Genomic DNA, 27,644 nt, shown 5'->3' with positions numbered 1-27,644 from the left:
TCGCTGGGAAGTGGGATCTTGTAGAACATGGAGAACGGACAGAAGGGAAAACTTGTGGTTCTGTGCAGACACACCCACCGGCACGAAACCTCGACATGGGAACAGAAGCGTCTCCTGCTCAGCTCGGCCGCGGGGGATTCTCTGAGCCTGCAGCTGCGCCCCGCCTCCACATCCACACTGTTACACCAACACTTTGTTCACAATCGTAACTGTCGCAGCGCTGACAATCCATTCAGGGTGGGTGCAGACTGCGGGTGTGTCCGGCCACTTCCCGCAGGCCTTTGCTGTGGGTGCGTGCATTCCTTCTGATTTTAAACCTGCAGCGTCATGTATGTGTCTGTTGTCAAAACAGGGAGGTTCTCTGATTTACGGCGGCTGTGACAGCGCTTTGATGCCATTTGTGTTGGCATGAGCTGAGAAGGTCCTGCGAGCTTTTACAGAGAAACAACAGTTTTTTATTCTTCTGTGGCAGTGACAGACTCATCTTCAGTCCGTCCTTAACAGAGCTGCTGTCAGCTGAGAGAAAGGTCTTCAAATAACTTCTATGGCGGTGTTTTCCCAAATTAAACTTCACTTTGCTGAAGTGTTGTAGTTCCTTAAAGGCTGCATCCTACAATTATTTTACTTGTCAATTTAACTGTATTTATAAAATGTTAGATAATGAAGAAAAAGATCTGTTATAATCTTCTAAAGCCCAAAGTGAGGGCTCCATGTTGCTTTTGTTTTACAGTTATAAATCACATATCAACTCCTGAACCAGCAAATGTTTGGCTTTTATTCTTTACAAGTGACTTTTGTGGTCAGTTATTTTTTTCTCGGTGACCCACAGTTGTTCCAGCTCAGTTCAGTTAGTCTCTTTATTGTCCCACAGTTTCAAATACAGTAAAACACAATAAAACACAAGCACCAGATAAAAGATCAAACACGGTTCAACAACACTCTCGGTGCAAAAGTCCATAATAAACTGCAACAAACAGGAACAAGGATCAGATAAAGTGAGCTGCTGTGTGTTTGTGCTCCAGTGGAGTCAATGAAATGTGTCGTCGTCTTCTTCTCCTCTGAGCTCTGAGAAGTGCTGTCTTGTAATTATACTCTAAGGTTTTTAATCTTCCCTCGTCTGCTGGACTCGCCGTCGCCTCTGATCTGTCTCTGCTGCCACTCGCTGGCTCTGAGCTCAGTCTGGAGTCAAACTCGACTTCAGAACATGATGCTGACACAGTCATTTTCTAGAAGAATCCCAGGAAGCCTTTTGATGATTTTACTGCCTGCAGGAGAAAATCAGACGAACCTGGTCGTTAGGGCAACAGGTCGACCACACCTGCTGTGTGTTTACCTACAGGGAGGAGGGAGGGACATTTCTCAGCCTGGACCCGATTTATTTTATTTTATTTCTTAATTTCTCAATTATTCACTTTTGAAGAATCAGAAGCTTTTCTGAGGATCAGTGTGTGTGTGTGTGTGTGTGTGTGTGTGTGTGTGTGTGTGTGTGTGTGTGTGTGCGCAGTGGAAGGTGAAGTGCTGTTAAATGTTTTGACCTCTGCTGTTTGATGACTCACAGACTTCACTGATTGTTGAGGACAAGCTAATACTAATATTGAAATAATTGAAATGAAGTATGACCACAAAAGGCTGAATTAATTTTCATGAGGAAAGTAATTTTACCCTTTGAACAGTGAAGATACAGCAGAGAGACTGATATGAAAGATTTTAAAGGTCCCACATGACTGAAAAACAAAGGGCACCTGTCTGACAGGTCTCCACAGAACTGAGATACTTTTAGATTTGAACATGTTTCAGAATAATCACAATAAATGTTCTTTACTTTTCCATTCAGCCGTTAAAAAATGACACCACGACAGTGTGAGAACACACCAGTCACTTTTTCATGGTCCTAGAGTCTTTTGACAACAGTGACAGAAAACTATGTTGCTAAAATCAACACAGCATCATTTATTAACAATGAGGATCAGTGCTCGCTGTCAGAGGAAGGTGTGGTGGACTCACTAAGCCACAAAGCATCAGAGCTGAACGTGAATAATAAATCCTCGACTGGATAGACTTGTACTTTACTGGATTTATTATCAGGTAATTCTCTACTGAAGTAATCCTGATGGTCCTGACAGATCAAAACAGAGGAAAGTTCAATGACAAGTTTTTTAAAAAGACAACAGCAGCAAAAAGCTTAAAACCTATCGGGGAGGGGGGGGGGTCAAGTCATCCTCTCTGATTGGTGGACACGTTTGGTGGAAAAGGGGTATGTCATCAGTACGCAGCTGTTCCTGATGTTTACAGGTCTGTACAGGCCGAGCCACATCTGTACATGTTAGAGAGGAGCTTCATTATTCACTGAGCTGCAGGAAGGTGTTGGTAATAGATATTTACATGATGCAAGACAAGTGATAAAAAAGTTAAACAACTGTTTCTTCAGGCGTTTTCTCAGTTCTGCATCTACACAATATAACCAAAAGTATGTGAACACATGCACGTTTTTACCTTGGATTCAATGAAGGGAAATATTAATATAATGACATTTTAGACAATAGTTTGCTTTAATTTAAAGGCAACAGTTTGTGTTTGACCCTGTGCATGAAGCAAAGGCTCTGCAAATAATGATTATTTTTACCATCAGTTATTTTTTCAATTAGATTATTTGTGTAGTCGATAAGATGTCAAGAAAAACCAGAAAAATGCTCGTTAAAATTGACTAAACCTTAAGATGATGCCTTCAAATGTCTTTTCTGTCTGAGCATTAGTCCAAAACCCAAAGACAGTTTACAGTTATAAATAATGAAGAGAAAATCCTCTCACCAAACAAGCTGGAACCAGTGAATATTTGACTTTTTTATTGAAAAAATTATTTAAATAATTCACTGTATATTAAAACAGTTGGTTTAAAACAGATGATTTTTTCATCAGCTAATTGATTTAATAGTTTCAGCTCTGAGCGGGAACATCAGCTGTGAGCCTGGTCTCATCACCCAACATCAGTATCATGTTGACTTATCCTGGACTCCAGATTCATTTAGTTACACTTGATTTTAAAATGTGTATAATTAAAAATCTTAATAAATATAATTCACTCTTATTGTTTTTTCTCTCTCAGGCTCATAAAATCTGCTTTTGCTGGATTCACTTCCATCTGGATGATTTATTTTCTCTTTTTTATGATTGGCAGCAAGTTGTGAGGCAGTGAGGTTCAGTGAAGGCAACATTTGTGCGTCAGCAGCGTTTGCCTGAGGAGGATTGTTGTGGCAGCACAGTGTCGGGCTGTTCTCACCAGTATGTTCTCGTATTATCCAGAGCGACAGTGTGTCAACAGTGAGCTGAGTGGGGGTCAGAGTTAGTGCTGCGGTGAGAGAAGAGCTTGTTGAGATGAGTGAAAGCTTCAGATTCAGGCGTGACGGTTGTTGATGGACATGTTTGCTAATGTAAGGATGAAATCTGTCGTGTTTTAGAGAGTTTCTCTTTTCTCTCTTTCCGGCGTCTGCACCCAGATTATAAGACAGGCTGTGCCTGAGAGCTCAGAGCTGCAGCGTCCTTCCTTTTGAAAGCATTTTTCTTGCTCCCTAACAGGCTCTTCTCACCACTGCAGGGTATGTGAAGTATTCAGAGATAATTACAGGACATTGAAGGAGGGCGTCGCATCAGAACGAAGCGAGAACACTCCATAGGACGACATGTTTTTCATGCAAACTAGGAGGAAACCTCTTCAGTATGAGTCAAACGCAGCTTTAAGTAAATGACCATAAATAACCTTCCTCCTCCTCCGGTGTATAAAGTGACTCTGTATCTGTCAGGAGTTGATTAGTAGCTTTAAAAATTCACTTTCATCACAACTGTGCCGTCACCTTGCAGCTTCTTCTGGGACCTTAGAGACGTTCATCTGAGTCTCTGTTACAGCGCTCAGAGGAAGATCAACACCCCTGACGTCTGCTGCTCACAGCACTTTGGGAAGTTGTAGACAAACAGTGGCCTGAGCTCTCTGTTCATTCACACAGCTGAGAGTCACCTGTGTGTTTGTGTCTTATCACATCTGTACGCCGTCTGCTGCCCAGGCTGGAGCTGAGCAACGCCCACGCTGCTGCTGGTGTCACTGAGCCACAGCCTCGCGGTGCCAGCAGCTGGTATCTGCTCATCGTTGGTGGTTGTGAAAGTTCAGCTCGGTAAACAGACTGAACTCTCATTTTGGCTTCACCTCGTCATTCAGTGTGATGTCATGTTTGTTTGTTGGTTTGTTTGTTTGTTTGTTCTAACCAATCAGCAGCGAGTCGATCATATCATCGTTTTCTGTTGCTCGCAGCAGTTTGTCTGGGGAAGAAACCGCCTTACAACAACCACACAACACACACAGAAACCACAGTTAACACTCCCAAAGAGACAAGTGAGGAGTCCTCTGCCAGAACAACTGGTCCATAGTTCACTCTTCTTCTGTGGTTTATCTGAAGTGTTGATAAGAAGATACCAGAAGAACCAAAAACCATCTCAGTTTTACATGTCTCTCAGTCAGCCAATCAGAGGAGAGGATCTGAGCCTCTCCTCTGATTGGCTGAATATTTTTTCTGGGTGAGCCAATAAAAATACAGCAGATTTCAGGTAAACACTCAGAGAAACCAAATCCTGCAAGGTTGGATGGTGGGTCCAGGTAAACAGGTGAAGATAACGTTGGCTCTCTCTCCGGTTTCGTTTTTGTTGAGTGCCTATTTGTGTTGCCGTGGTGACACCGGGATCACGTCCAACTGTGGTAATGACTGCTGGAAAGGCTTCGCTTGGCGTGTCATCAGAGCGAGACTGTTGATTGGCTGGTGTGCTTGTTTCCAAGTGGTTCTGTCGTTCGTGTTGAAACTGCCCTCAGACCATCCTGTTGCGTCACCGAGCTGAGGAGCAAGTTCCCGTCGTCGATGCAGTCTGTGGACGGCTCGGCGCTGGGAGCTCCTGCTCGTGTGGTAGATGCTGATTTAACGTGAGTCCAGAAGAACAGCAGGAGCCCAGGAAAACACAGAGCAGGCAAACAGATGTGCTTGTACAGATGTGGTGTCACTGCTGGGCTGCTTTTTATTCTCTGCCTCACAACTGAATTAAAATAAACACGTTAATTATTCTGCTGTGGGTTTTGATGAGTGAACAGAAGAAATGTGATGTCAGGCTTTATTTCAGACCCAGGTGAGATAAAAACTTAACTTGGGTCAGTCACTCAGCCCTGGGATCCTCCAGGAGCAGGAAAGCACTGGTGGGGAGAGGGACGTTTAGAGTATCTACACCCGACTGGAGGAAGATGATGGACAGGTACAGAGCAGTGGTGCTGTTCGTTATTTTTAGTCTTATTTTGATATTTGTCTTATTTTCTTAATCTCATTGTAGTTCCACGAAAAAATGAATCATATCAAATATTTTCTGTAAAATCAGGTCCTAAATTCTTGTTTCTTCTTGTTCTTGAAACAAGTGAAAAAATCTGCCAGTGTAGGAAGAAAACTTGTTTCAGTCGAAATCAACTTGTTTTAAAAAAAAAAAGAGTTTCTGTATCTTTATGTAAGAAACACGACAGGAAGTGAAAGGAGAGAGAAGAAAAAAGAAACTTTAATTTGGAAAATACTGGAAAAATGACTAAAACTTATTTACTGCAGTTCAGGACTGAATCACACACAATACTGACAGGACACACACACACACACACACACACACACACACACACACACACACACACACACACACACACACACACACACACACACACAAAGAGCCTGTGTGGTAAAATGACTCTTCTCTCTCCAATAACAACCTTTAGTGTTACTGAGAGTCTCACTCACTGACCTGCATCACCACACACACACACACACACACACACACACACACACACCCCTACACCCCTCTGCTGTAACTCTAACCCGTTAACCTCCCACCGTGAGGTTGTTGTTTTCCTCCGCAGCTCTGCAGTGGCTCTCTGGTCTGCAGGTTAAACCCATTTCTGTCCTGTTGTGTCGTTGAGAATGAACAACACAACAACAACACAACCACCACTGATGCAGCCTCAGCGTCCTGAGTCTGTGATTCTCTGACCTGGGCTCATTATTTCAAGATCATCATGTTGGGATCTTTAGGATTTACTTTCTGAGGCTTTTAGTTCAGCACACTTGATTTACACTTAAATATTTCAGAATATGGAGGCTGGATTCCACCTCTCACCAAACAAAACTCACAGAGAAGTGATATCAAAAAGATTTCCAGCTCCCCAGAGACTGAACTCTTTTATTTTGGACGCTCCAGCTCCCTGTCAGAGCTGGAATCTGCTGGTGTGTCCGGTGAAACGAGCCAGTCGTCCTCGACCGTCGGCTCCAGGCTGGCTCAGGTCTGTCGGTGGGCTCCACTCTCCCTTTCTCTGCAGGAATGACAGGCATGTAACCGTGGCAGCCACAGCCCTGCAGGGACACGCCCACCTCCATGTGAGCGCAGGCTTCACATGTGTTCACTCCTGATCCTGTTGCTCCGTCCTCTGTCTCTTCTGTTTGTATCTAATGTGTGAGAGTAGAGCTCCTGGAAACGCTCGTCCTTGGTCCTGCTGTGACCTTTGAACTCACTCTGTCAGATATACAGTGTCTGAGACCACGGTTTGACTCACAGTTAAAACTGTGGATTTGAAACAGTGAGTCATTATTTTTCCTTTAGTCACAGAGAGACGAGAAGCAGGTTCCCAGCAGGAATCCAACTCCTAACAGCCTCTTTCGGTGCCACTTCGTGCTCGCTGAGCTTCGTTCTCGGACACAAAACCTGAGCTTGTGTGGGTTCAGTGTTGGACTCAAACCTGTGACCATTCAGCTGCACCTCGGCCTGTTAAGTTCCTCCCTCCTGTGGCGTTTCCTTTCTTTCTCTCTGTCTTTCTTTTTTTTAATGAGAGTTCAGCTCCTGTGCCAGTGTTTCCTGGTGGTAATGACATCATTGTTTAGTCTTTCTTCCATTGGCCCTGATGTATGAGTGGTGGCTACAGGAAGCACAAAGGTCCAGTGTTTCCTTCCCTCATACCCTGAGTTACCAGTTAATCAGGAACATTGGTACAAAGCAATTAGATACTTGAATCCTGCAATAAATCTTGTTCCTGTGAGGACTGTACTGTTGAGTTGCTGGCTCTGTGTCAGGAGGAGCGGCAGCATTAAACCTGACTCCACTGCATGAAGGGCAGATTATTCAGTTTATCAAATGTCTGAAAATCTCCAACACAATTCACCAGAAGACAAAATGACATCTTCAGATTACAGAGACGTTCAGTTCCTCACATTTCTGAAGCTGGAATTAGATCACGTTTGGCAGAGGTGGACAGAACCTCTCAGTAAAACAGTCCGATATAAAACTACCACTGAGTCCGGCCTCAGGATGAACCCTCTCTGACACGGAGTCAACAGAAACTGAACGTGATGCTGCTGCCGGGCTCTGTGTGGGTCTCTCTGACCCTCCAGTGGCACAACAGTGTAAACTGTTTTCCTGGTGGGAAACTGTAGCTCCAGATCTTCCCCCAGGCTCCTGTGGAATCTGGTCCGATTGGTCTGCACAGCCACGGTTTGGATATTTGAGAAGATGTGACATCAGATAAAATGTTTCTGTGCTGGGGGGTGATACCAGGATAAAAACCAAATGAAACCACGTAACATCTAATGTGTCCAGAGGAACACGGACGACTTGTTTAATTCAGAAAGATGTGTGGTTCTCTTTTTCTTTTCCCTTCACTGATCTTTTCAAAAGATTATAACTTATCTCTTTAGGAAACGATTTGTTATCACCTGAGGAGCAATCTGCGATTAAGATAATTTAGTGTTGTTGTTACATGTGCTGAAAACCTTAGATTTTTATCTGGAGGGAAGAGGAAGTGAAACTGAGCTTGAACTGGCTCAAAGCTGGTTTTGCTTGAGGATTTTTGCAATGTTACGTTAAAAACGTCACTTTGATGCAGCTTAAAGGAGCAATTTGTAAGTTTTGCTGTTGCTGCATAGCAAGCGTCAGCATTAACAGCTGTTTACTCACCAGTCAAGAAGAAAAGCTGCAAGTTCATCAAACTGTTTTCCTTTACTCACCAAGATCAGTGAGTGAAAACCGATCCCTTTTGTTTAGCCTCTTTTTCTATCACTTCTTTCCTCATGCTAACCAGCTAGCTTCAGCCTGGTCTGACTGTCTCGTCAACAGCTGTTAATGCTAACATTGGCTATGTAGCAATAGCAAAACTTACAAATAGCTATAGGCTAATTTCCAATATTGACGTAGGTTTAGCAGCTGTGACTGTTCACTTAGCGCTGCAGGAGTTTAGTGTCTGTGCATCATCAACGTTTGTCAAAGTGTTTTCTGGGATGAGAATCAACAGCCACTGAGCTGAGGCAGGTGCATGCTGGGACACATGAAAACATGATGCACCTGATCTGATGCATTTTATTTGACAGAGACATTAATGGCTCTAATCACAGACTCGTCCACCGGCCCTAATGATATATCACATTAAGAGAAGGTTACACCCCTGCAACCACAACAGCTGCACCCACGTATACTTTTAAATAACGAGGGTTAAATCAGGCCAAACACGGGCTTGTCAACCAACCTGTTCTTCACACAAAAAAAGAAGCGCCAAACTTTATTCCTGACTGTTCCTGAGATCGAATCACACTCAGGAGTCTGATATTCCCTCAGCTGAAAAGCTGCCGGCCTGAGAAATGAGTTTGTCCTGTTGCTACAAGATGGTTGTCAACCTCCGGTGGGTGTAACAGAGGAAATGATTTTTAAAGTGCGTTTTTAACAAGCGGCTTTTTGACAGAGAAGCTGAAAACAGAGGGAAAGAGCCTGAAACAAGACGAGACAAACACTGTGAATAATGTTGGTGTTGACCACTCGTCTGTCAGCAAACTAAGAGTTTGACTGACGGGTGTTTGCAGAGAGTGAAGGTGCTTTCTGTGTGAAGAGAACACACAGCAGCTCAGCTCTTAGATAACAGGTTGTGCAACAACTGTTTCTGTTGCTACATGTAGATAAGAGGAGGTGGTGGGTGTGTTTGGCTCAGATCACAGGTAGGTGGAGTGTGTGTCAAACTGAGAGGAAAACCTTCCTGATAATATCCCTTGTGCCCAAAACCAGATCCATAAATTGACCCAGTTTGACTGGTCTGCACAGAGTCTTGACTTTAACCCCACCCCACACCCAATATGATCCCTGCTGGACTTCACCTAATGCTGCTGTGGCTGATTTAGAGGAAATCCCTGCAGCCATGTTGGTGCAAAGCCTGAAACCAGAAGAACAGAGGTTGTTACAGGGTGTTACATGACCTCTGACCTCCCTTCTCCCTGCACAAGCCAGGTGATGTACATCAGAGTATTTTGGCTCATGAACAAAGACAAACAACTAGAGGAGCACTCAGAGAATGCAGACCTCTGCCAAGGCCAATGTCAACATGCACCAGACTTCATAGAAGAAAAGTTAAATTCATAGTAAATGTTTTGGATCTGTCCTAATATTTAATAAGTTCTTCCCTGGTCCATTCTCCATCCCCACATCAAGTTATGTGCAGATTGGTTCAGTCCTTTTTACGTAATCCTGCTGACAAACCAACAAACCAACAAACCAACAAACAGAACCTCCTTGGTGAAGGAAAAGACAGAGACATTCTATTTGCATTTTACTGCAAAAACTGTCAGATCAGTCTCACTTACAGCTGTGTTACCACATGATAATGTAACACAACAGTGAGAGTGGACCTAACCCGAACGCACTGTGACTTTATTACTGCAGTGAAATGAGAGGAAACCAGTCAAACAGTAATTTAAAGTGTTTTTGTAAATGCATTTAAAAAAGAGAAATGGTGCAAACTCATCACATTGGTTAAAAATCTGTTTCTGTGTTTTCTCCCAGGAGGAGGAGGAGGAGGAGGAGGAGGAGGAGGAGTCAGTGGAGGTGGAGGAGGTGGAGATTGTCAACGTCATACAGCAGAAGCTGCCGCCGGTGATAGAGAAGATCTCCAGGACGGAGGTGAAGACCGAGGTGAGGGAGGTGCCCCAGCCGACGAAGCTGGACACGCGTTACTTCGGCGAGCTGCTGGCCGACGTCTACAGGAAGAACTGTGACATCCACACCTGCATCTCCGAGCACGTGGCCAAGATCCGAGGACAGTAAGTGATGGAGAGAAATATGTCGCAGTGATTTACAAAAAGCTGCAGGGTTTTCTAACGAGCCGAGAATTTATCTGGAGGTGGGAACAACGCTCATGACCCCGACGGTGTCCTCAGCTGTCCTGAGGGGGGTGGTCCTCTCTGCTGCCACATCGCTCTGGGCCTCAAACCGAGCCTTGCCCAGCACATCTGGGAGGGAGGAGTCACGGTCACAGTTGGGGGGCGTTGCCCTGGATCTCCTGCACCGGGCGCCACGTGTAGCTGTGAGCAGACCTTCACGTGATGACCTCATTAACAGCCTGGTCCTATTATCCTGGCACATAGGTGAATAGATTCCTCGACAACAGCTGTGGGTTGTTGTCATAGAGATAGACGAGCGGTTTGGCGTCAGGGATTAGGTTCCTGAGCAGCGTGCCCGGACAGGTCTGAGGAGAGTTTCGGTTGGTTTCCTGCCCAGGTAGTTTCCTGCAGGTTCTTACCTCTCTCCTGCAGACAGATCCTGAACGAGACAATAACCAGAAGATCTCAACCCGCCTCCGACTTTCCACCTCTCTCACACACACACACACACAGGTCATGTTGTTGCTCTCTCATCCTCACTGTCTCCCTCTGTGTGTGTTACAGGAAACACCTGCTGGATCCCAGCAATGACTACAAGGTGAGAATCAAACCTGCCTCACACGTCTGGTCACCTGTGGCCTGAAAATAAAACTGATTCAAAACATGGTGAGGAGTTAAATGCAAAAACAGTCGGAGGTGACAAACAGCACGTGTGTGTGTGTGTGTGTGTGTGTGTGTGTGTGTGTGTGTGTGTGTGTGTGTGTGTGTGTGTGTGTGTGTGTGTGTGTGTGTGTGTGTGTGTGTGTGTGTGTGTGTGTGTGTGCGCGCGTGCAGGTGGAGAGAGAGGAGGTGGAGGCTTTGATTCCCAGAGGAGCCACTGAACTGACCAAACAACAGATCCGTTACCTGCTGCAGGTGAGGGGCAGACCAGTGTCTGTTACTGTGTTCACTCACTTTTATTGTTGTGATATTGTCATTATTCTAATATCATGGCATCGAGCTCTCTGTAGATTTGTCTTTTAACCTTTTAGTCTCTCAGTTTGATTCATGTTGAAGTTAATTAAAATCCCTTTGAATAATTAGAATTTTTTTAGCAGCTTTCTTTGGTTTCTAATAGTTTTCACTTCACTGTCAAGTTTTTTTTATTTTAATCTTTCATCTCTTTTCCATTTTCAATTTTTTTACTCTGATTGAATCACTTTTTTTTTCTTTGTCTTTAACTTATGTGTCTGTAACGGATTCATTCTACAGTCTCTTATATAAACACTTAAATAAATGGTAAATAAATAAATAAATAAATACATATATATATATATTAATAAATGGTTTATAAAACACATAAACACACAAATGTTTAGTCGTGTATTTGTCTGTGTTAACATTAATAATCAATTGATAACACGTCATATATAATGATAAATCATTACAGACATGAACAGACATGAATGTGTGTGTGTGTGTGTGTGTGTCTCTGTCTGTGTGTGTGTGTGTCTCTGTCTGTGTGTGTGTGTGTGTGTGTGTCTCTGTGTGTGTGTCTGTCTGTGTGTGTGTGTGTGTGTCTCTGTGTGCGTGTCTGTGTGTGTGTCTCTGTCTGTGTGTGTGTGTGTGTGTGTCTGTCTGTGTGTGTGTGTCTCTGTCTGTGTGTGTGTGTGTGTCTGTCTGTGTGTGTGTGTGTCTCCGTGTGTGTGTCTGTGTGTGTGCGTGTCTGTCTGTGTGTGTGTGTGTGTGTGTGTGTGTGTGTGTGTGTGTGTGTCTCTGTCTGTGTGTGTATGTGTGTGTCTCTGTCTGTGTGTGTATGTGTGTGTCTCTGTCTGTGTGTGTATGTGTGTGTCTCTGTCTGTGTGTGTGTGTCTCTGTCCATGTGTGTGTGTGTCTGTGTGTGTGTGTGTGTGTCTGTGTGTGTCTCTGTCTGTCTGTGTGTGTGTGTGTGTGTGTGTGTGTGTGTGTGTGTGTCTGTCAATGTGTGTGTGTGTCTGTGTGTGTGTGTGTGTGTCTCTGTGTGTCTCTGTCTGTCTGTGTGTGTGTGTGTCTCTGTCCGTGTGTGTGTGTGTGTCTCTGTCTGTCTGTGTGTGTGTGTGTGTGTGTCTCTGTCCGTGTGTGTGTGTGTGTGTGTGTGTGTGTGTGCGCGTCAGACTCGTCTCACTGCAGATAAGAGCATGCGTCTGCTGCTGTCCACCTTCGGCAGCCTGAGGGAGGAGCTCCTCCACATGTCCGAGGACCTGCGGGTAAGAGCTGCTGCAGCTCAGGTTGGAACGCTGAGCCCTCCAGGGTTTAAACATCTGACTGACAGGGAAATATAATTATATAGAATCATTACACCTCAGTGTAAAACTGTGTGTGGTCCGACCGTCGACTCTCTGAACAGTAACTGCAGCTCTTAAAGAAGCTGAAGCCTCTGGTTTGTTTCCATGGTGACAGTAGAAAATAAACAAACAGCGTCCAATCAGATCATCCTGAACCTGATGTGGTCGACAAAACTCACTACAAAGATTAAAAAAGAGAAGTGGTGACATTTCTCAGTGGTTTTGCTTCTTTATTATATCGCAGTGGCTCTGGTGGAAGAACTTTACTCATGTAAAAGTAATAATGCCACAAAAAATATTTGATTATAAGTAAAAATCCTGCATTCAAAAGTTTACTAAAGTAAAAACACAAAAGTACTTTCAACTAAATTTACTTAAATATGTAAAGAAATACATGAAAGGTTTCTTCAGTGATGTTGTTATTACTGGAGTATTATCATCATGCTCTTATCAGCAGTTTAGTGTTGTAGCTGGTTGAGTTGGTACTAATTTAAAATACTTGCTCATCTGCAGTGTAATTAATTGGTGCTGTTAAATTAATGTAGTGGAGTAAAAAGTACAATAAGTCTCATCTGAATTAAATATTAAATATTAAATATTCATGTCTTCCATACGATGGATCCACAGCAGTTTGTGTAGGTGGGAGCAGAGTGACAGCCCAGTGTCACCAGTGTAAATGTGGTGCAGTCTAATGTGACTGTGTGCTTCTCAAACAGAACAATTGGAACAAATAGATAGACCTTATTTTTATTTATTTATTTATTTTTAATTTCATCTCTTACGTTTTCTTACCATCAAATGAGACAAAAACAAGATGAACAATGTAAACACAAGATTAAAACTAATCCACATCTTATCCAATGGAAGACAAAGTGTACAACAGCAGAGGAAAGCAAAAGCAAAATATCTGATTGATGCACTTTTAAACATGACGGAAATGTACCAGCGTCTTACCGTTACCATGGAGACGTGAGTGATTCCGTCTGTCTCTCTCCCATCGCAGCGTCTGGAGAGTGAGAAGGAGTCTCTGGAGAGAGACCTGAGCTTCAAAGCAGACCAGGCCCGGCAGTACGACAGCCTCCTGGAGGCCGTCCGGGAAAACAACAGACAGCTGCAGGTACTGTGTGTGTGTGTGTGTGTGTGTGTGTGTGTGTGTGTGTGTGTGTGTGTGTGTGTGTGTGTGTGTGTGTGTGTGTGTGTGTGTGACAGAAAGACAGACAGATGAATATTTGGGTTTATTCAGTGGTGACAGATCATGTTAAAGAGCATAAAGTTGTTTTAACATCGCAGCCTGTTCATTATAATCTGACAGTGAACAGTTTATTCAGATTTGAAATGAGTGTGTGAGACTGTGGGTGATAATCTCTGAATGCACAAGTACAGTCAGCACGTTTGGTCGAAGCTGAAGCAGGAACTGTAATGGATGTTTACAGACAGTCTGGCTAATAACTTTATATATTTTAATGTTGGACAGAGAAGATGAACAGAACTACAGCAGTAAGATCCAAGATGTTAAAAAAAGTATTTTATAACTTTAACTGTAGTAATGTGTCCTGTAACTTTAGATTTAGAGATGTCAGAATTCAATCATAATAAATAATAAGGATAAAGAGGTTTATTGTCGTTATAGTCCCCACAACGAGATTCTGTTTGACATCTCTTCATGAAAAGCAGCAGGACTCGAGATTAACACCAGCACGAGACAGAAAAACCAGACAACACAATATATATAACAATAGATAATAAAAAGGCATATAAACAGTGCAAAACAGTGACAGACAATAATCCTGTAGGATTAAAAATAAAATGAATTTAAAAAAATGTGTAATTAAAAAATGTTAACATACAAAAGCATCACAAACCACAACACTCACAGTTTCAACTACAACTGAACTTTATAACCTTCATGGTTTAGTGCAGCACTCTTGTATTAGACTACATCTGTATCTGTGTGTGTGTGTGTGTGTGTGTGTGTGTGTGTGTGTGTGTGTGTGTGTGTGTGTGTGTGTGTGTGTGTGTGTGTGTGTGTGTGTGTGTGTTCCCTCTCCAGCTGTCTCTGAAGGAAACCACCAGCACCCAGCGCTCCCTGGAGAGTCAGCTGATGAGCAGCCGAAACACTGAGTCGAGCCGCGACTTCAAGATGAAAGAGCTGGAGGGAAGGATGAGAGCGCTGGAGAAGGAGAACGAGATGCTCCGACAGAAGGTAGAGCACCACCCGTCACAGCCTCTTCCAAAATACATCCACCTGGAAAAACAGACCTCAGAACTCATCACTTTACTCATACATGTCATATTTAACATTTTGAAGTTTCTTTCAATTGAAATATTTGCTGCTGTCTAAACAGTGACTCATGTAAAGAGCCTCGCATGATAAAAAAAGTGCTGAGGTCCTGGTTTAGTAACACGGTGCAGGCTTTGATCACTGACTGCGGTTACATTAAACTTTACAAGCCAAACATTTTTTTCCCCTCCTGCAAACGCTGTGGAAAATATAAAATTCACACGGGCGAGTACGAGCAGAAGGAATATCAATTCTTTCCTCTATTAGAAACACAAGTTCCATGTGAATTAGAAAGTAAATTAGAACAAAAATGTAATGATCTTCTTTCTTCTCCTCTTCCTGTGCTCCAGCTCGCGGGCCAAGGCAGCAGCTCCACCCTGCACATCAAGACGGAGGAGCTGTCGCGCCAGTACAACGAGCAGCTCAGCTCCATCAGACAAGAGAAAGACCTGGAGATACAGAGGCTGAGGGTGAGGCTGAGGCAGGACCCTGACGCCTGGATGGTGCTCGGTCTCAAATCAGATACTTCACTCACGAGTGGTACACAGGGTACACAGGGTAGTTACTGCCCTGTTGTGGTGCGGTCCCAAATCACACACTGCTGTTGTGCGCTGACCATAGATGATGCAACACTTGACTGGATTTCCCAGACTGCTTTGCTCCCCTGACCCGCAAATAAACTTTCCTGTATGCGACCCCTGTGTCATGTGACATGGAAATTAGGCCACCAACATGTCCTCCTTCCTCTGCCGCCATTTTTACAATATTGTGTAGCCATGATGGCGACCATTTTTTACCATTCTGGATGCACCATCCAGTGCATGTTGTAGTGCACTGCTGCCTCAGGAGGGACACCTGGTGTAAAACCTGTGACAAATCAAATAGTCGCCCTTTGCGACGCAAGGATGACGCAAGGTGAAAATCCTCCATAGACCTCTGAAGGTTGAGGCCCAGAACCGGGACTCAGCTCGTATCTGCATGTTAGTATAAACACTGTGAACATATGAGCAGGCTGGAGTTAGCATTTAGCATTTAGCCAGTTATATTCATTAAATTATTGTGTCCGTTCTTTTAGATCCTGATGAAGGTTATGAAGCTGAAAACATTCACGGGGCCAAATGTGTAACAAACAAAGACGAACTGTCCTCAGGGACGGACAGATCAGATACTGAAGCAGAACATTTTCATTGACATACTTCGCTCCGCCTCCAGACCCAGATCACACGAATCCAGACGGAGGTCAGCAGCGACAAGTCGTCCTCGGAGAAGAGTCTCCAGCTGAAGATCTCAGAGCTGCTCGGCATGTTGGAGCAGCGGCAGACCACCATCACCCGGCAGGAGGAGGTCTGCAACACCACACCAACACTGTCACAGTCACAGATTTACTGTGGCTCAGGGACACAATCAGGTTGAATCTGTAATAACCATAAATCCTTCACTTACTAAACTATAAACTATACCTGAAAATGAAGCATACAAATGAAAACCAAGCCACTGTTACAGAAACACACGAGCTGATTTGTTTAACTTCACTGATGAGTTTCACCTTTCAGGTCCAACTGCATTCTGACCGTTTTCTGTGCAGCGTCTGCTGAAGCAGATTGTCTGTTAATTCAACCTCAGGAATGTTTCTGTCACCTCAGGGTGAAGGCAGCACATACCTGTGTTACACTTTCTCTCACTCACACACACACACACACACACACACACACACACACAAAGAGCAGCAGCGGGGAGGTTTGGGGTGAAGTTGATTTACATTTAAGAGGAGAGGAGACAAATGAGAATCAGCTTCTCAGATACAGACACAGATTAATTTATAAGAAGAAACTAATGAGACAAAGCTTGAGATGCTCTGTTAACACACTGTATCTGTCAACTCTGCTGACCTTTGACCTCTTGTGGCCCTCAGGAGATCAGGAGGCTGATGCAAGAGAAGAACAGTGACAGCTCCCAGAACCAGGTCACCAAGACCATCATCACCAAGAGGTACAAGCTGTCTGAGGTCACACGTTTACACTGTAACTCAGAGCAGATCACAGATCAATCTATGAGTTGAATGATGAAATATTTTCACAAACTTTTCAGGCAAAATGTCAGAAAGAAAGAAAAAAAAAAAAAAAAAGAAAATTCAGCTTTACAACACCATGTTTAATCAGTGTTAGTTTTTATAACTTAAAACTGCTTCAGTAGGTTGCTAATAGTCAAAATGTAATGCCTATAAACAAAATGATCACAGAAACAACACAACAGAAGAAAACGTTACTTTTAGTCACTGGATCCACCTTGATCGAGTTTCTAGGATTAACACTTATGTTTAAATCATCATGTCCTTGCCAGGCTGCTTTGGAAAAACAGGTGTAGATCAGGATCAGGACTAGTAGGAACTGGTTCAAAGAGGCAGTTATGCTCTACCCGACCCCCTTTAAGTGGCTCTTTCGTTGGGAAACATCAGCTGCACTCAGCCTGGATTCACAGCGTTACAGCGGATTCTAACAGACACGTCACGTATCTTCACAACTCAAACCAGCCGTGCAGCGTGATCCACCTTCTTTATGCTCCGAGCTAAATCAGCCCATACACCGTCACTTTGTCATAGCTCCAAAGCTCAACTGAGAGATTCTCATTCATCGTAAACCGGCAAAGCAACTGATGCAGATGGAGCCTCTGCAAATAACAAATCTGACAGTAAAATCCAGTGATTATCGGAAACTCGAGTGTTAAAATTATCCACTAAAATCTGTCAGTTCCACCCATCACTGAACACATCTGTGTGTGTGTGTGTGTGTAGGTACAGGAACCAGTACCCCATCCTCGGTCTGCTCAGCGATGACTACCAGGCCACCTCACCCGTCAAAGAGGCCAAGACCATCGTCATCGAGAGAACCGGGGAGATGATCAAACAGGTAAAACAGCAGAGGTGGAGCTGGTTTTAAAGGAGGTGACATTAGCTTCCTGCTATTAATCAACATACGGCACCAACATAGACAACAGGGACGATCAGCTCAGTCCTCCTCCTCAGAGCTGGAGCAGACTTTCAGCTCTGTCTGGGTGAAGCTCAGGTTCATTATTGAGTCCCTGCTAAATTCTGCCCCCGCCGCCCGGTAGCACTGACGAGCTTCACCGAGTGGCACCACATTCAACACTGACACAGTGAAGGGTGGGACCCAGGGGCCAGAGCTCAGGGTGGTGGTGAGGGTTGGTAACTCCACATACAATACTACTCTAAAAACAACAAACACATTTTATAAGAATTATAAAGTGTGTTTACTTTAGAAAGTTAAATATGCTTAACTTCAGTGGTTCATAGGTTTACATTATAAGTAAATACTGGGTTTACTGCTCCTCTGCTCACATCAAGCGGAGGCTGAATTCACTCATTACTCCTGCACGTCCTGAAAGGTATAAATTATCTGTATCAATAGAATCAAATAAAACTCAGTGGTTTCAAAGTTTATATTAACAGATGAACCTGAAAATAAAGCAATAACCACAGTTTAAACCAAACAGGGAAAGATGGATGCACCAAAACCAACATCTTACCAGCTCTGGGCAAAATGAGACAAATGTGACATTAAAACTTAGTTTGACTTGATCTTTGCGTCACATTCAGCTACTGACCAGACGGTTTTATAACCTGGTGCTGAATGTCCGTTAATGAGGCACCAGTGCTGGTACATCCTCAGGTTCGTGACCACAGCTCGTCGTTTACTGGTGAGTTCAGGGTCTGGTTTGTAATTCAGATGAACTGGCGCCACCTGCTGATACAAAGCTGCTGCTGCTGCAGACGTTTCTGATGGAGGAATTAAGGTGGAAACTTGAGATTGAATACTTTTAAACTGGTATTTAGTGTTAAATGATAAGTAGCTGTATAATATTTAGAATAATGTACAGTTGCTCTGTATTACCACGCACAGCCTGGACAGGATCGTTGAAGACTGTTGATGTGTGGTTTGATGTTTTCTGGGGAAAATCCACTTGAATTGACTCATAATTCCAACTTGGCTGACTTTTATCTGAGTTCTGGAGTTTCTAAACATGTCCTACATTCATTAAATTTGAACATTACAGAAGGTACTTTGAAGATCTGATACTAGGAATAAAAGCTTCAGTATAAAATAAATAATACAACTGCACTGCAGCCCTCGTATCCTCTCTGAATCCTGATCCTGTTTGTTCTGGGATCAGTCAGGAAAAAGAAAAAAACCACAGATTGACAACTTACTTTCTGAATTCAGCCCCTTAAAGTGTCTGAGGTGGGAAGCAGGAAGTTATGAGTTTGAATTTTCCCATTTCCTACACATTTAAATGCAGCATAATGTCTGTGCTTATTTTTGCCATTTGTTGCCAGGTTGATCGACCCCAGAATGTTTATTAGCAACAATTAATGTTGAAGTTGACAAAAATGATCCTTATCCAGAGATAAACTCTGAGTAAAATTCGACTAACCTGCTTCACCTTTGTTTTCACTGCCTAAATAAAAATAAGAGACAAAATAAGACAAAAATCAGAAAAATCAGAAAAATCCAAAGGATCGAGGTTATAAAATTATAAGAATTTTCTCTGCTGTTGTGCTCGGCTTCTTGTCCACAGTGGTTTGTCTACTGTCTGGACACTTTTTTTTTTAAGCTGACTTGTAATTTGTACAAAAACATAACAACTGTACTTGTGTTTTGTTTATTTCGAAACAGGAAATCATTACAACCCCTTAAAAGACACACTGCTTCTCTCCGACAGGAATGATTGAACAACAAGAAGAAGATGACTACCCCCCCCCTTGCATGTTCCTCCCCCCTCCCCTCCCTCATCTTCAGGGCTCCCAGGGTTGGTGGTGGTTGAAACCCCCCCTCTCCTCCCCCCTAAATTTGGGATGACTGATTTAGATCTTTGGTTTGACTGTTGTGTTTTAATAGAAAACAAGGGGACATTAAAACCAGGTCTTCTCTACTACAGCCGGTTGGTTGTGTAGATTACAGGGGCATTAATGTTGCAATCATGACAACTGGGAACTGGGCTGAACAGAAGAAAATAAAAGCTGAGGTGACGTATTTGACGTGAATTTTCTCACCTTCATTATTTTATTCTGCTTGAAAAAGTTTAAACTTTCAACAAATCTCAACAAATCACAATTAACAAAGTAAAACATTGTGTGTCCTGAACTGGCGACTAAACTAAATGTCATCTGAGAAACACTAAAATAAAAACACACTCTAACGTACTTACTGTTAAATTTAACATTTAAGCTTTATACATTAACACAAGACAAACAGTCGTTCTGTGAAGAACAGAGTGTGACCAGGTAAAGACAGGTTATCATGGCTCGCTGCTGTGGGGTTGGGAATTGTGATGTGTTGGTTATGATAGAATCACTGAACATGTGATTCTGTGATATACTGCGAGACAGTCATCTGTGATAACATTACAGCGTACGACCAGATAGTTCCTGTACCTGCTGCTTCCTGGATAAACTTCATTCTGACTGAGGTTTATGGACGACTGCGGCGACAGTGATGCACAACAACAAACAGTTAGGAAGCAGAACAGGTCGACAGCTACTCTGAGGTAAAACAAAGCTGCGGCTGTGTCAGTATCACAGAGACTGTATTGTGATATATCGCTGTATTGATGATTAATCAGTCCCATCCCTACTTGGCAGCTGAGCTGATAACCGACAGTAAAGCTGCGTTTGGCTCCACATGGATGTTGTCTTCCCTCCTGTGAGGTGATTGGATGAAAAGCTGCCACACTGGGTTTCAGTATGAACTCTAGGGGTCTAAAGATTCTTCAAATCCATGATTCGGTATAGACCTTATGGTTCCGTCCTCCGGTATCATGACACGAAATCATGTGTTTATATCCTGGTTTTGGTCTCAGAATCATTTCACCCTGACAAACACAAACTGAACCCGATCGAGCGTGCTGTAGATAGAGACTGTTCTCCCACAGTGACCCCGATCATAAACACAGCGGAGCAGCTTTGGACAGATATAAATTTAGATGGTGGTGAAAGTTCTTGGAAGACAAAAAATAAATATTAAATCTTATTTAAAAAAATATATAATTAGCTTTAGATATCCCAAAGTTACAGTTTGATTGACATCTGATGTAACATAATCCATCATCCCTGGTATCAAACTGCTAAAACTGTGATGATGATGTAGGAGACACTGTACAGAATTAATCTATAGTATGGACACAAAGCAAAGAGTAATATCTTCCAGTTCCCTCAGTTTTCCTCCTTTTCAGCACAAAGAACATCAAACAGCAAGGCGATGTCTCACAGCTTCGTTCTATGACAAACTATCCTGCCCACAAATAGAGCCCAGTATCATTCAAACTGATTCAGTGTCTGAGTGTTGGTACTAATACCAAGCTACTGGCTTCTCAGTGTCTCACTTTGACCAGTATCAAGACTCTTTTAACCAAAAAAAGCCAAAGTCTTCAAATGTTAAACAGAAAGAACTGAGCAACAACTTTCTTTCTAAAGCTGGCAAAGTATTATTCAAACAATAAAAATCTGAGGGAAGAACAAATCAGCCGGACAACAAAGTTGTGATACAAAAGTAGGTCAGAGTTTGAAACGTAAAATTAAAGCTGAGGGCGCACGTCTTCTATTCCACCACCAGAGGGAGTCGCTGACAGGAAGACGACGTACGTATGTGGAGCCAAATGCTGCCTCAGCTTCCAGTTGTCACTGATGCACATTGAGCCCAGACTGGTTCCACCCAGCAGGTAGCATGAGAGCCCCCTCAGCCACCACAGCCAGGCTAGCCCAGGGGAAGAGGAAGTGGATTCCTACTCTGCATGTAAATATTTATGTATTATTAAGTCGGGCATGCTCAGTGAATGTTTCCTCCAGTGTGGCTCCTGTGATACGGTCAGAGGAGCATTGAAAAACGTTCTGTTGGGTTAAATGGTTGTTAAATGGTTTGTATCTGTATCTCATGTGTTTGTAATGACGGTGTGGGTCGGGTCGGGGGGGGGGGGGGCTGTTACTGGACGTATGGATCTGGAGCATGATTTGATGGGTTTTTATGATGGTGGAAGAAAATTGTTGTTATTATTATTATGTTGAGTTTATAGTGAGTCTGTCTCTTCCTGACTTCTGCTGGTTCTGTTCAGGCTCTGTGTCTGGCAGGCGCTCGTCTTCATTCACCAGCTGATTCACCAGCTGATTCACCAGCTGACTGACCAGCTGACTGACTGACGGCAGGTCAGGGAGGGAGGTTTACACAACACATGAAACAACTTGACTTGACACTGAGCTGTTCACTTATTGTTGCCACATGGAGAAATCGAGTTGAACGTTAAGGAGCTTCTACGTACAGTTTGTCTCCAGAACCAATTTCACTCACATAATGAAGCAGTTAAGATGTTTTATTACAAGACATGTATTACCAGCAACAGCTATAAATAATTTTAACTGATTCAGAAAACAACTATTGAATCCCAGTGAAATGACAAACTCAGCATTTTCCTCTCACTTGTTTGCCTGTTTTTGACAAACACAGTTTTGGACATGCAGCTCCTTCATCAAACACTCAGTCTGGATTTTCTCTTGTGCTCACAGACGTGTTTAATTCCTAGAAACAGAAGCTCCAGCAACACATGAACTGTACCTGTCGCTTCACTGTGAACATGTAAAACCTCAGAGCAGAGACCATAAAGACAAAAATAAATGTCCAAGTTAAACAAGCCTTCTTCTATAGTTTTGATAAGCAGAGCTCGGCATCGAGCTTCAGTTCTTTAATGGACCGAGTGAATTGATTTGATAATATAGAGGATTGAAAAATGTTTTGTCATTTGATACCAAATTTTGATAAACTAGTAAATCTCATCAGCTTCAGTCAGTCAATAGGAATACAGCATGCTCGGAGTAAGATCTGATAATGCTTGTGATTGGCTGTTCATTCACACAAACAGTCTGAGTGTGTAAAGAGACCGAGCCAAATAAAACTACAGTAAAACTAAACTTTGTATCGCAGGTGTTTTTCTTTTTTTATTAGCTCACAAAATAAAAACAAAAGTTACATGAAAAAGTATAAAATCAGCAACAGTCAAACCAATTTAAACTCTAAACCATCAAACAACATCAGCCAAAACCCTGCAACTATTATTAGTTTCCATCAGAGGAGAAACCAAATCATAACAGTGACAGCAACACAAATATTAAAACAGAACAGAAAAGGTCGTCTCTGCTTCCCTCCTTTAACCTGACTGCAGGAACCGTCCACTGGAGCCAACGTTAAATTCTACTCTGGCTCATTATTCTGTCGTCTGGAAGCTTCCTTCTCCAGCTTCCAGTGTTTCTGTGTTAGTTCAAGTTAAAAGTTAAAATGGATTTGATAAAAATTGGTATATAAAAAAAGGAATCAGTGTTGAATCAAGGCATCGTATCAGTACTGATACTGAAAAAATGACGTAAAGATCAGAGGACAGTTGTTGTGGAGCAGACAGATGGACCTTTGTGAAGTTTCTGCAGGACTGATTGACTGCATGAGTTCTAACTTTCTGTTTGTGCGACAGATAAAACAGATGCCTGTGCTGTAACTGGTGTCACAGGTTTAAAACATCTTATTCAACATCAGCACCTCACAGACAAGTACCAGCGACGAGCCGCCCAGCGGACACAGAGCCAGCTCTCTGTTGGAAGCCTGTACAATGACTCTGACTGTTGGTGAACTTCAAGTGCCTGGTTGTTGTTTATCATGTTAGCAGGGTGATGTTAGAGCAGCCTCAGCGTTTGGTTTGAATAATATCTGGTCATTTTCGGACTGTTTTGGCAGCGTCAGGCTTTTAGGAAACCAATCGCTGCCTCTCTTTTCCTGCTGAGGATAAACTGTACGCTGAGCTAATTTAACTGGTTGTAGCTAATCTGATAAATAGATTTCTCCTCATATATTTTTGTAATGAAAAAGATTTTCTTTATTTTCCAGTCTGAGGCTTTAGCAGCCAAGGCAGCGCGGCCTCAGTTCTTTTCAATGAGAAATGTTTGACCTGTGATAGATCCTGATTAAAATCAGTGGTGTCTTTGCAAAAGTGCTTTTGTTTTGCTTTTCAATATGATCATGTTAAAGGGTCAGTTCACCTAAATTATAAAGAAAACACTACGCAGAACTAAACCTCCCTCTGTCTTATTATGTGTCTTCACATCTGTTTGTGTTTCCTTCTTCCTGTTTGTGTCTATTTGCTTTGTATGTTAGAAAATAATAATAGTAGCTTGAAATATTTCAACTGCATCTTACCTGAGCCAGTTAAATGAAGACCATTTAATGTGGTGAAAAGCAAGTAAGTGGACCTTTAAGCTTAGATTATTTAGTTTCTAAAGTTTATGTCTCAGGTTGTCGTACGTTTGTCCCGCTGTCATGAAGACGTTATCTCTGGAACGCCTCGAGGAATCTCCTTCAGGTTTGGCACAAACATTCACTTGGACTCAAGGAGGAACTAATTAGAATTTGGTGGTCAAAGGTCAAAGGTCAAGGACCTCACAAAACACATTTCCTAACTCATGAATTAATTCACTAATTATGACACAATTTAACTCAAATTTCTTTAGGGATAAAATTAAGTGATGATGTTTAAGAACCACGTCCTTCTGAGGCTGAACTGAAATGAGACGGTTTAGCCCACGCAGGACCTTCACCTTGCATCACCCCTTTCAATCTGAGCTGCAGGAGTCTGTCCTAGCAGAGAGACTCGCACATCAGCACCACACAACATTCAGGTTTCTTATGCAGGCTCCTGGGGCCCTGGATAAGGGTGCTAGTCTGAGCGTCTCCAGCAGAGGGGGCCAGCTCCCCTCGGCACCTCGCTCCCAGCTCGGGGTCAACGAGTGGAGCTGATGGAGCAGAGAGGCGGAGAATGAGGTCATCCCAGCTCTGTAGGGCTTGGCTCAGTTGGCTGCTCATCAACCATTTTGACTTTAGTCACTGTTCTCAAAGCCCACATGGTCACACAGAAAGCACCAACCATCCCAGAGCGCCGCAAATGGTCACGACTGTCCCGACGTATGATCAAGTCCAGGAAGCACCTGATTACATGCAGAGGAACCACAGTCATCAGACTAATAATAACTGATTGATTGATTGATTGATTGATTATGGATACTGAACAAATGAAATAATCTGGTTTGAAATCCTGGAAAATAAGCCAGGTTTGGGGAAAGCTGAGAGTTCCCATAAGATAATAACTGGTGCGGACGAGATATGATAAGAATACCACATTTTAGGGCTTTTTGAAAGGAAAAAATATGTGTAATAAAAACAATAAAACCCATTTTATTCACCCTCAGATTATAAACAGTGAAGCAGTGAAATGTGACTGAAAGCCCTGTTAGATGAACTCAACTACGCCTTCATCAACAACTGATTTTAAACTGACTCTTATTCAACTATTAATCATAACAAAGTGGACATTGTTCACCTATAAACTGATATAATCTTCACACAACTGAACACGTGTAGGTCATTTGGTTAAGTTAGAGAAGGCAGAGGCCAGTTAATTCAGCTCTTATCTATGACTTTTAGATAACTGCACTGTTTATCCACAGGCACACAGCTAAAAGCTAAAAGCTGTAGTCTTGTCTATTTAGCCATTTCCATATGTATATGCTACTCGTAGCTATTTGTTAGCATTAGCTAACTTCTTCAGCTGTTTCCATCACTACTGTCTGACTAGTTTTCATGGAGTCTCAAATGTCTCCTGTTACAGCTCGTTAAATATATAGATCTTTTTTTCTTTTTAATTAAATTATAATTCCTATTTCTATCCAATTAGTTGAGCTGCTCAGTCTTTCTGTGTAGCTCCTGACACATCCAGGGACAATAACTTCACATCTGATAGTTATTTTATTCTGGTATCTAATTTAGTTTTATTCTGAAATCCATGCTCATGTTTTTATGTTTCCTCCTGCTGAACTGATTCATGGATTCAGTCATTTGAGCCATTTCAGGTCTTTGACATGACAGTGAAGAGGATCAGTGTTATAACTGTTACTGGGACTAAGTTGATGTTATGGCTGAAATCGCTCCATGTTTCCTCTCTGCTCACTGACACATTTCTGGACTGAATCGATTATGCAGCCCACTCTATGTAGGCCTCCTGAATTAAATATGAGAAGTTTCACTGAAAACGAACAAACAAATAGAAAAAAAAAAAACCCCAACGTGACATTAAAAACCTGGATTCAATCGTGACACATCCCTTAAGTTCTTTAATAATGTGTAAGGGAGGCACCGTAAACTCCCTGTTTATCTGTGGGTGTGAATCTTCATAGTTAGAGACTCAGTATATAAATCACCTGCTGGCAGACTTCCTGTTACAGGTGGGATTTTATCTCTGTGACATTATCACTGATTATGCTTCCTTATATATTTTGCTATGATTGGACCTGAGGGAAAACATCACTGTCGTCCTCGTGTGACATCAAGGTGCTTCTGGTTGTTGAAAATACTAATACAAAATAAAATCTGGATTTAAAGGGTCAGTTCACCCAATTCATAAAATCTCTGTTGCTTCAACAAAATATGTTTTTAATTCCCCCTGTTTTCTGCTCTGAAAAATAAATAATATTTAGACAAACATTCAGAAAAATAACTCGGGTGGGGACAGGGAGACATCGTGGTTTTAGCTTGAAATAAGGACTTGGTTAAGGTTCGGGGGCTGAGAAGAACTATTTGGCTGAATCTGAATTAAGCAGTAATATTTTTTGCCACTTGGGGGCAGCAAACAAAGGCTGCAACCACAACATAAATTACATAACATACTATATTATCTTCTTCTACATTGTTATGGCTAACACGTTGGCAAATAGCTGCACATTATATGTGATGAGCATTTATGGATCAACATTATCGCACCACTTTATTCACTCGAGAGTTGCTAACTGCTAACTGCTTCCTGCAGCCACTGAAATCAACACAGATGAGAGCAGCAACAACAAGAACAAAACCGAAACAATGAGCTGAAAGACGCTGACCCTGCCCTGCAGTGATACAGAGTCGGGTGAAATAGTCAGCGGATTCTTCACTACGAGAATCATCTTTCATTACACATGAATAATCTAATCCATTTAATATGATCATGTTCAGTAGGAAGTTTTATGGATGGGAACAGTCGTGGTCGTAAGTCAAACAGATGTTTACTGTCGGTCGGAAACAGGAAAGCAAACATCGCTCCCTGTGTCCGACGGCCCATCATCCATCGTGACCTCTCACCTCTCTACCTTTTCTCTCTCTTACTCACACACACAGTCATTCTGACTCTCTCTCTCCTAATGAACCTGCACACACACACATTTATGTCTCAAATTATTTTGTACATTAACATCTTGTCCTCTCTCTCTCTCTCCACCTTCACCATATACAGCTTCTTTCTGTCACATTGAAGCTTATGCACTGTGTCTGATGTATACTCTCTCTCTCGCTCTCTCTCTCTCTGTAAACTCAATATCCTCTGAGGCCCGGGGGTTTTAGAGTGTAAAGGCAGTGCAGAGGCAGGAAGAAAGAGACTGCATTATCCACATCAAAGAGCCGGGGTTATCAGCCATAATCAATGCCTTCCCCATTACACACTCCAGTCAGCCTCGCTCTCTCTCTCTCTAATCAGATCAATACGCTTTATTGGCATGAATGGAGGTGTGATATTAATATTGGCAAAATAAAGGGGATTTCGTCAACAAAAGGTGGAAACACACAGAAAAAAGATGGTTTAAGTTAAGTCTGAAGAGTTTTCTCAAATTTGTATTTTTGAGATTTGAGAAATGAAATCAGACTTTTTGAACAGGGAACAGAAAATACAATTTAAAGCACAACAGCTGATCCCTATTATAAATATATTCAGACTGACAGTTGGTGTGTTTTTATTTATTTG

General features: G+C 42.5%; 1 protein-coding gene across 1 annotated transcript; it reads left to right on the top strand.

Annotated features, from left to right (window-relative positions):
* Positions 1–27: 27 nt before the first annotated feature.
* Positions 28–23,813, top strand: pof1b (POF1B actin binding protein). Its single transcript, XM_071505800.1, has 16 exons — positions 28–254; positions 3,856–3,957; positions 4,056–4,163; positions 4,853–4,960; positions 6,262–6,343; positions 9,874–10,130; positions 10,755–10,788; positions 11,025–11,105; positions 12,323–12,415; positions 13,497–13,610; positions 14,544–14,696; positions 15,125–15,244; positions 15,987–16,118; positions 16,687–16,763; positions 17,566–17,680; positions 19,466–23,813. Exons 1-16 carry the CDS (start codon positions 28–30, stop codon positions 19,484–19,486), a joined length of 1,824 nt encoding a protein of 607 aa, XP_071361901.1. The 3' UTR covers positions 19,487–23,813.
* The last annotated feature ends 3,831 nt before the right edge of the window (positions 23,814–27,644 follow it).

The sequence above is a fragment of the Trachinotus anak genome, unplaced genomic scaffold (genome assembly GCF_046630095.1).
Source record: "Trachinotus anak isolate AG129_WGS33_773 ecotype Australia unplaced genomic scaffold, CSIRO_AGI_Tana_v1 ptg000020l, whole genome shotgun sequence".
Classification (NCBI taxonomy): Eukaryota; Metazoa; Chordata; class Actinopteri; order Carangiformes; family Carangidae; genus Trachinotus; species Trachinotus anak.
This window is presented reverse-complemented; position numbering and strand designations above follow the sequence as displayed.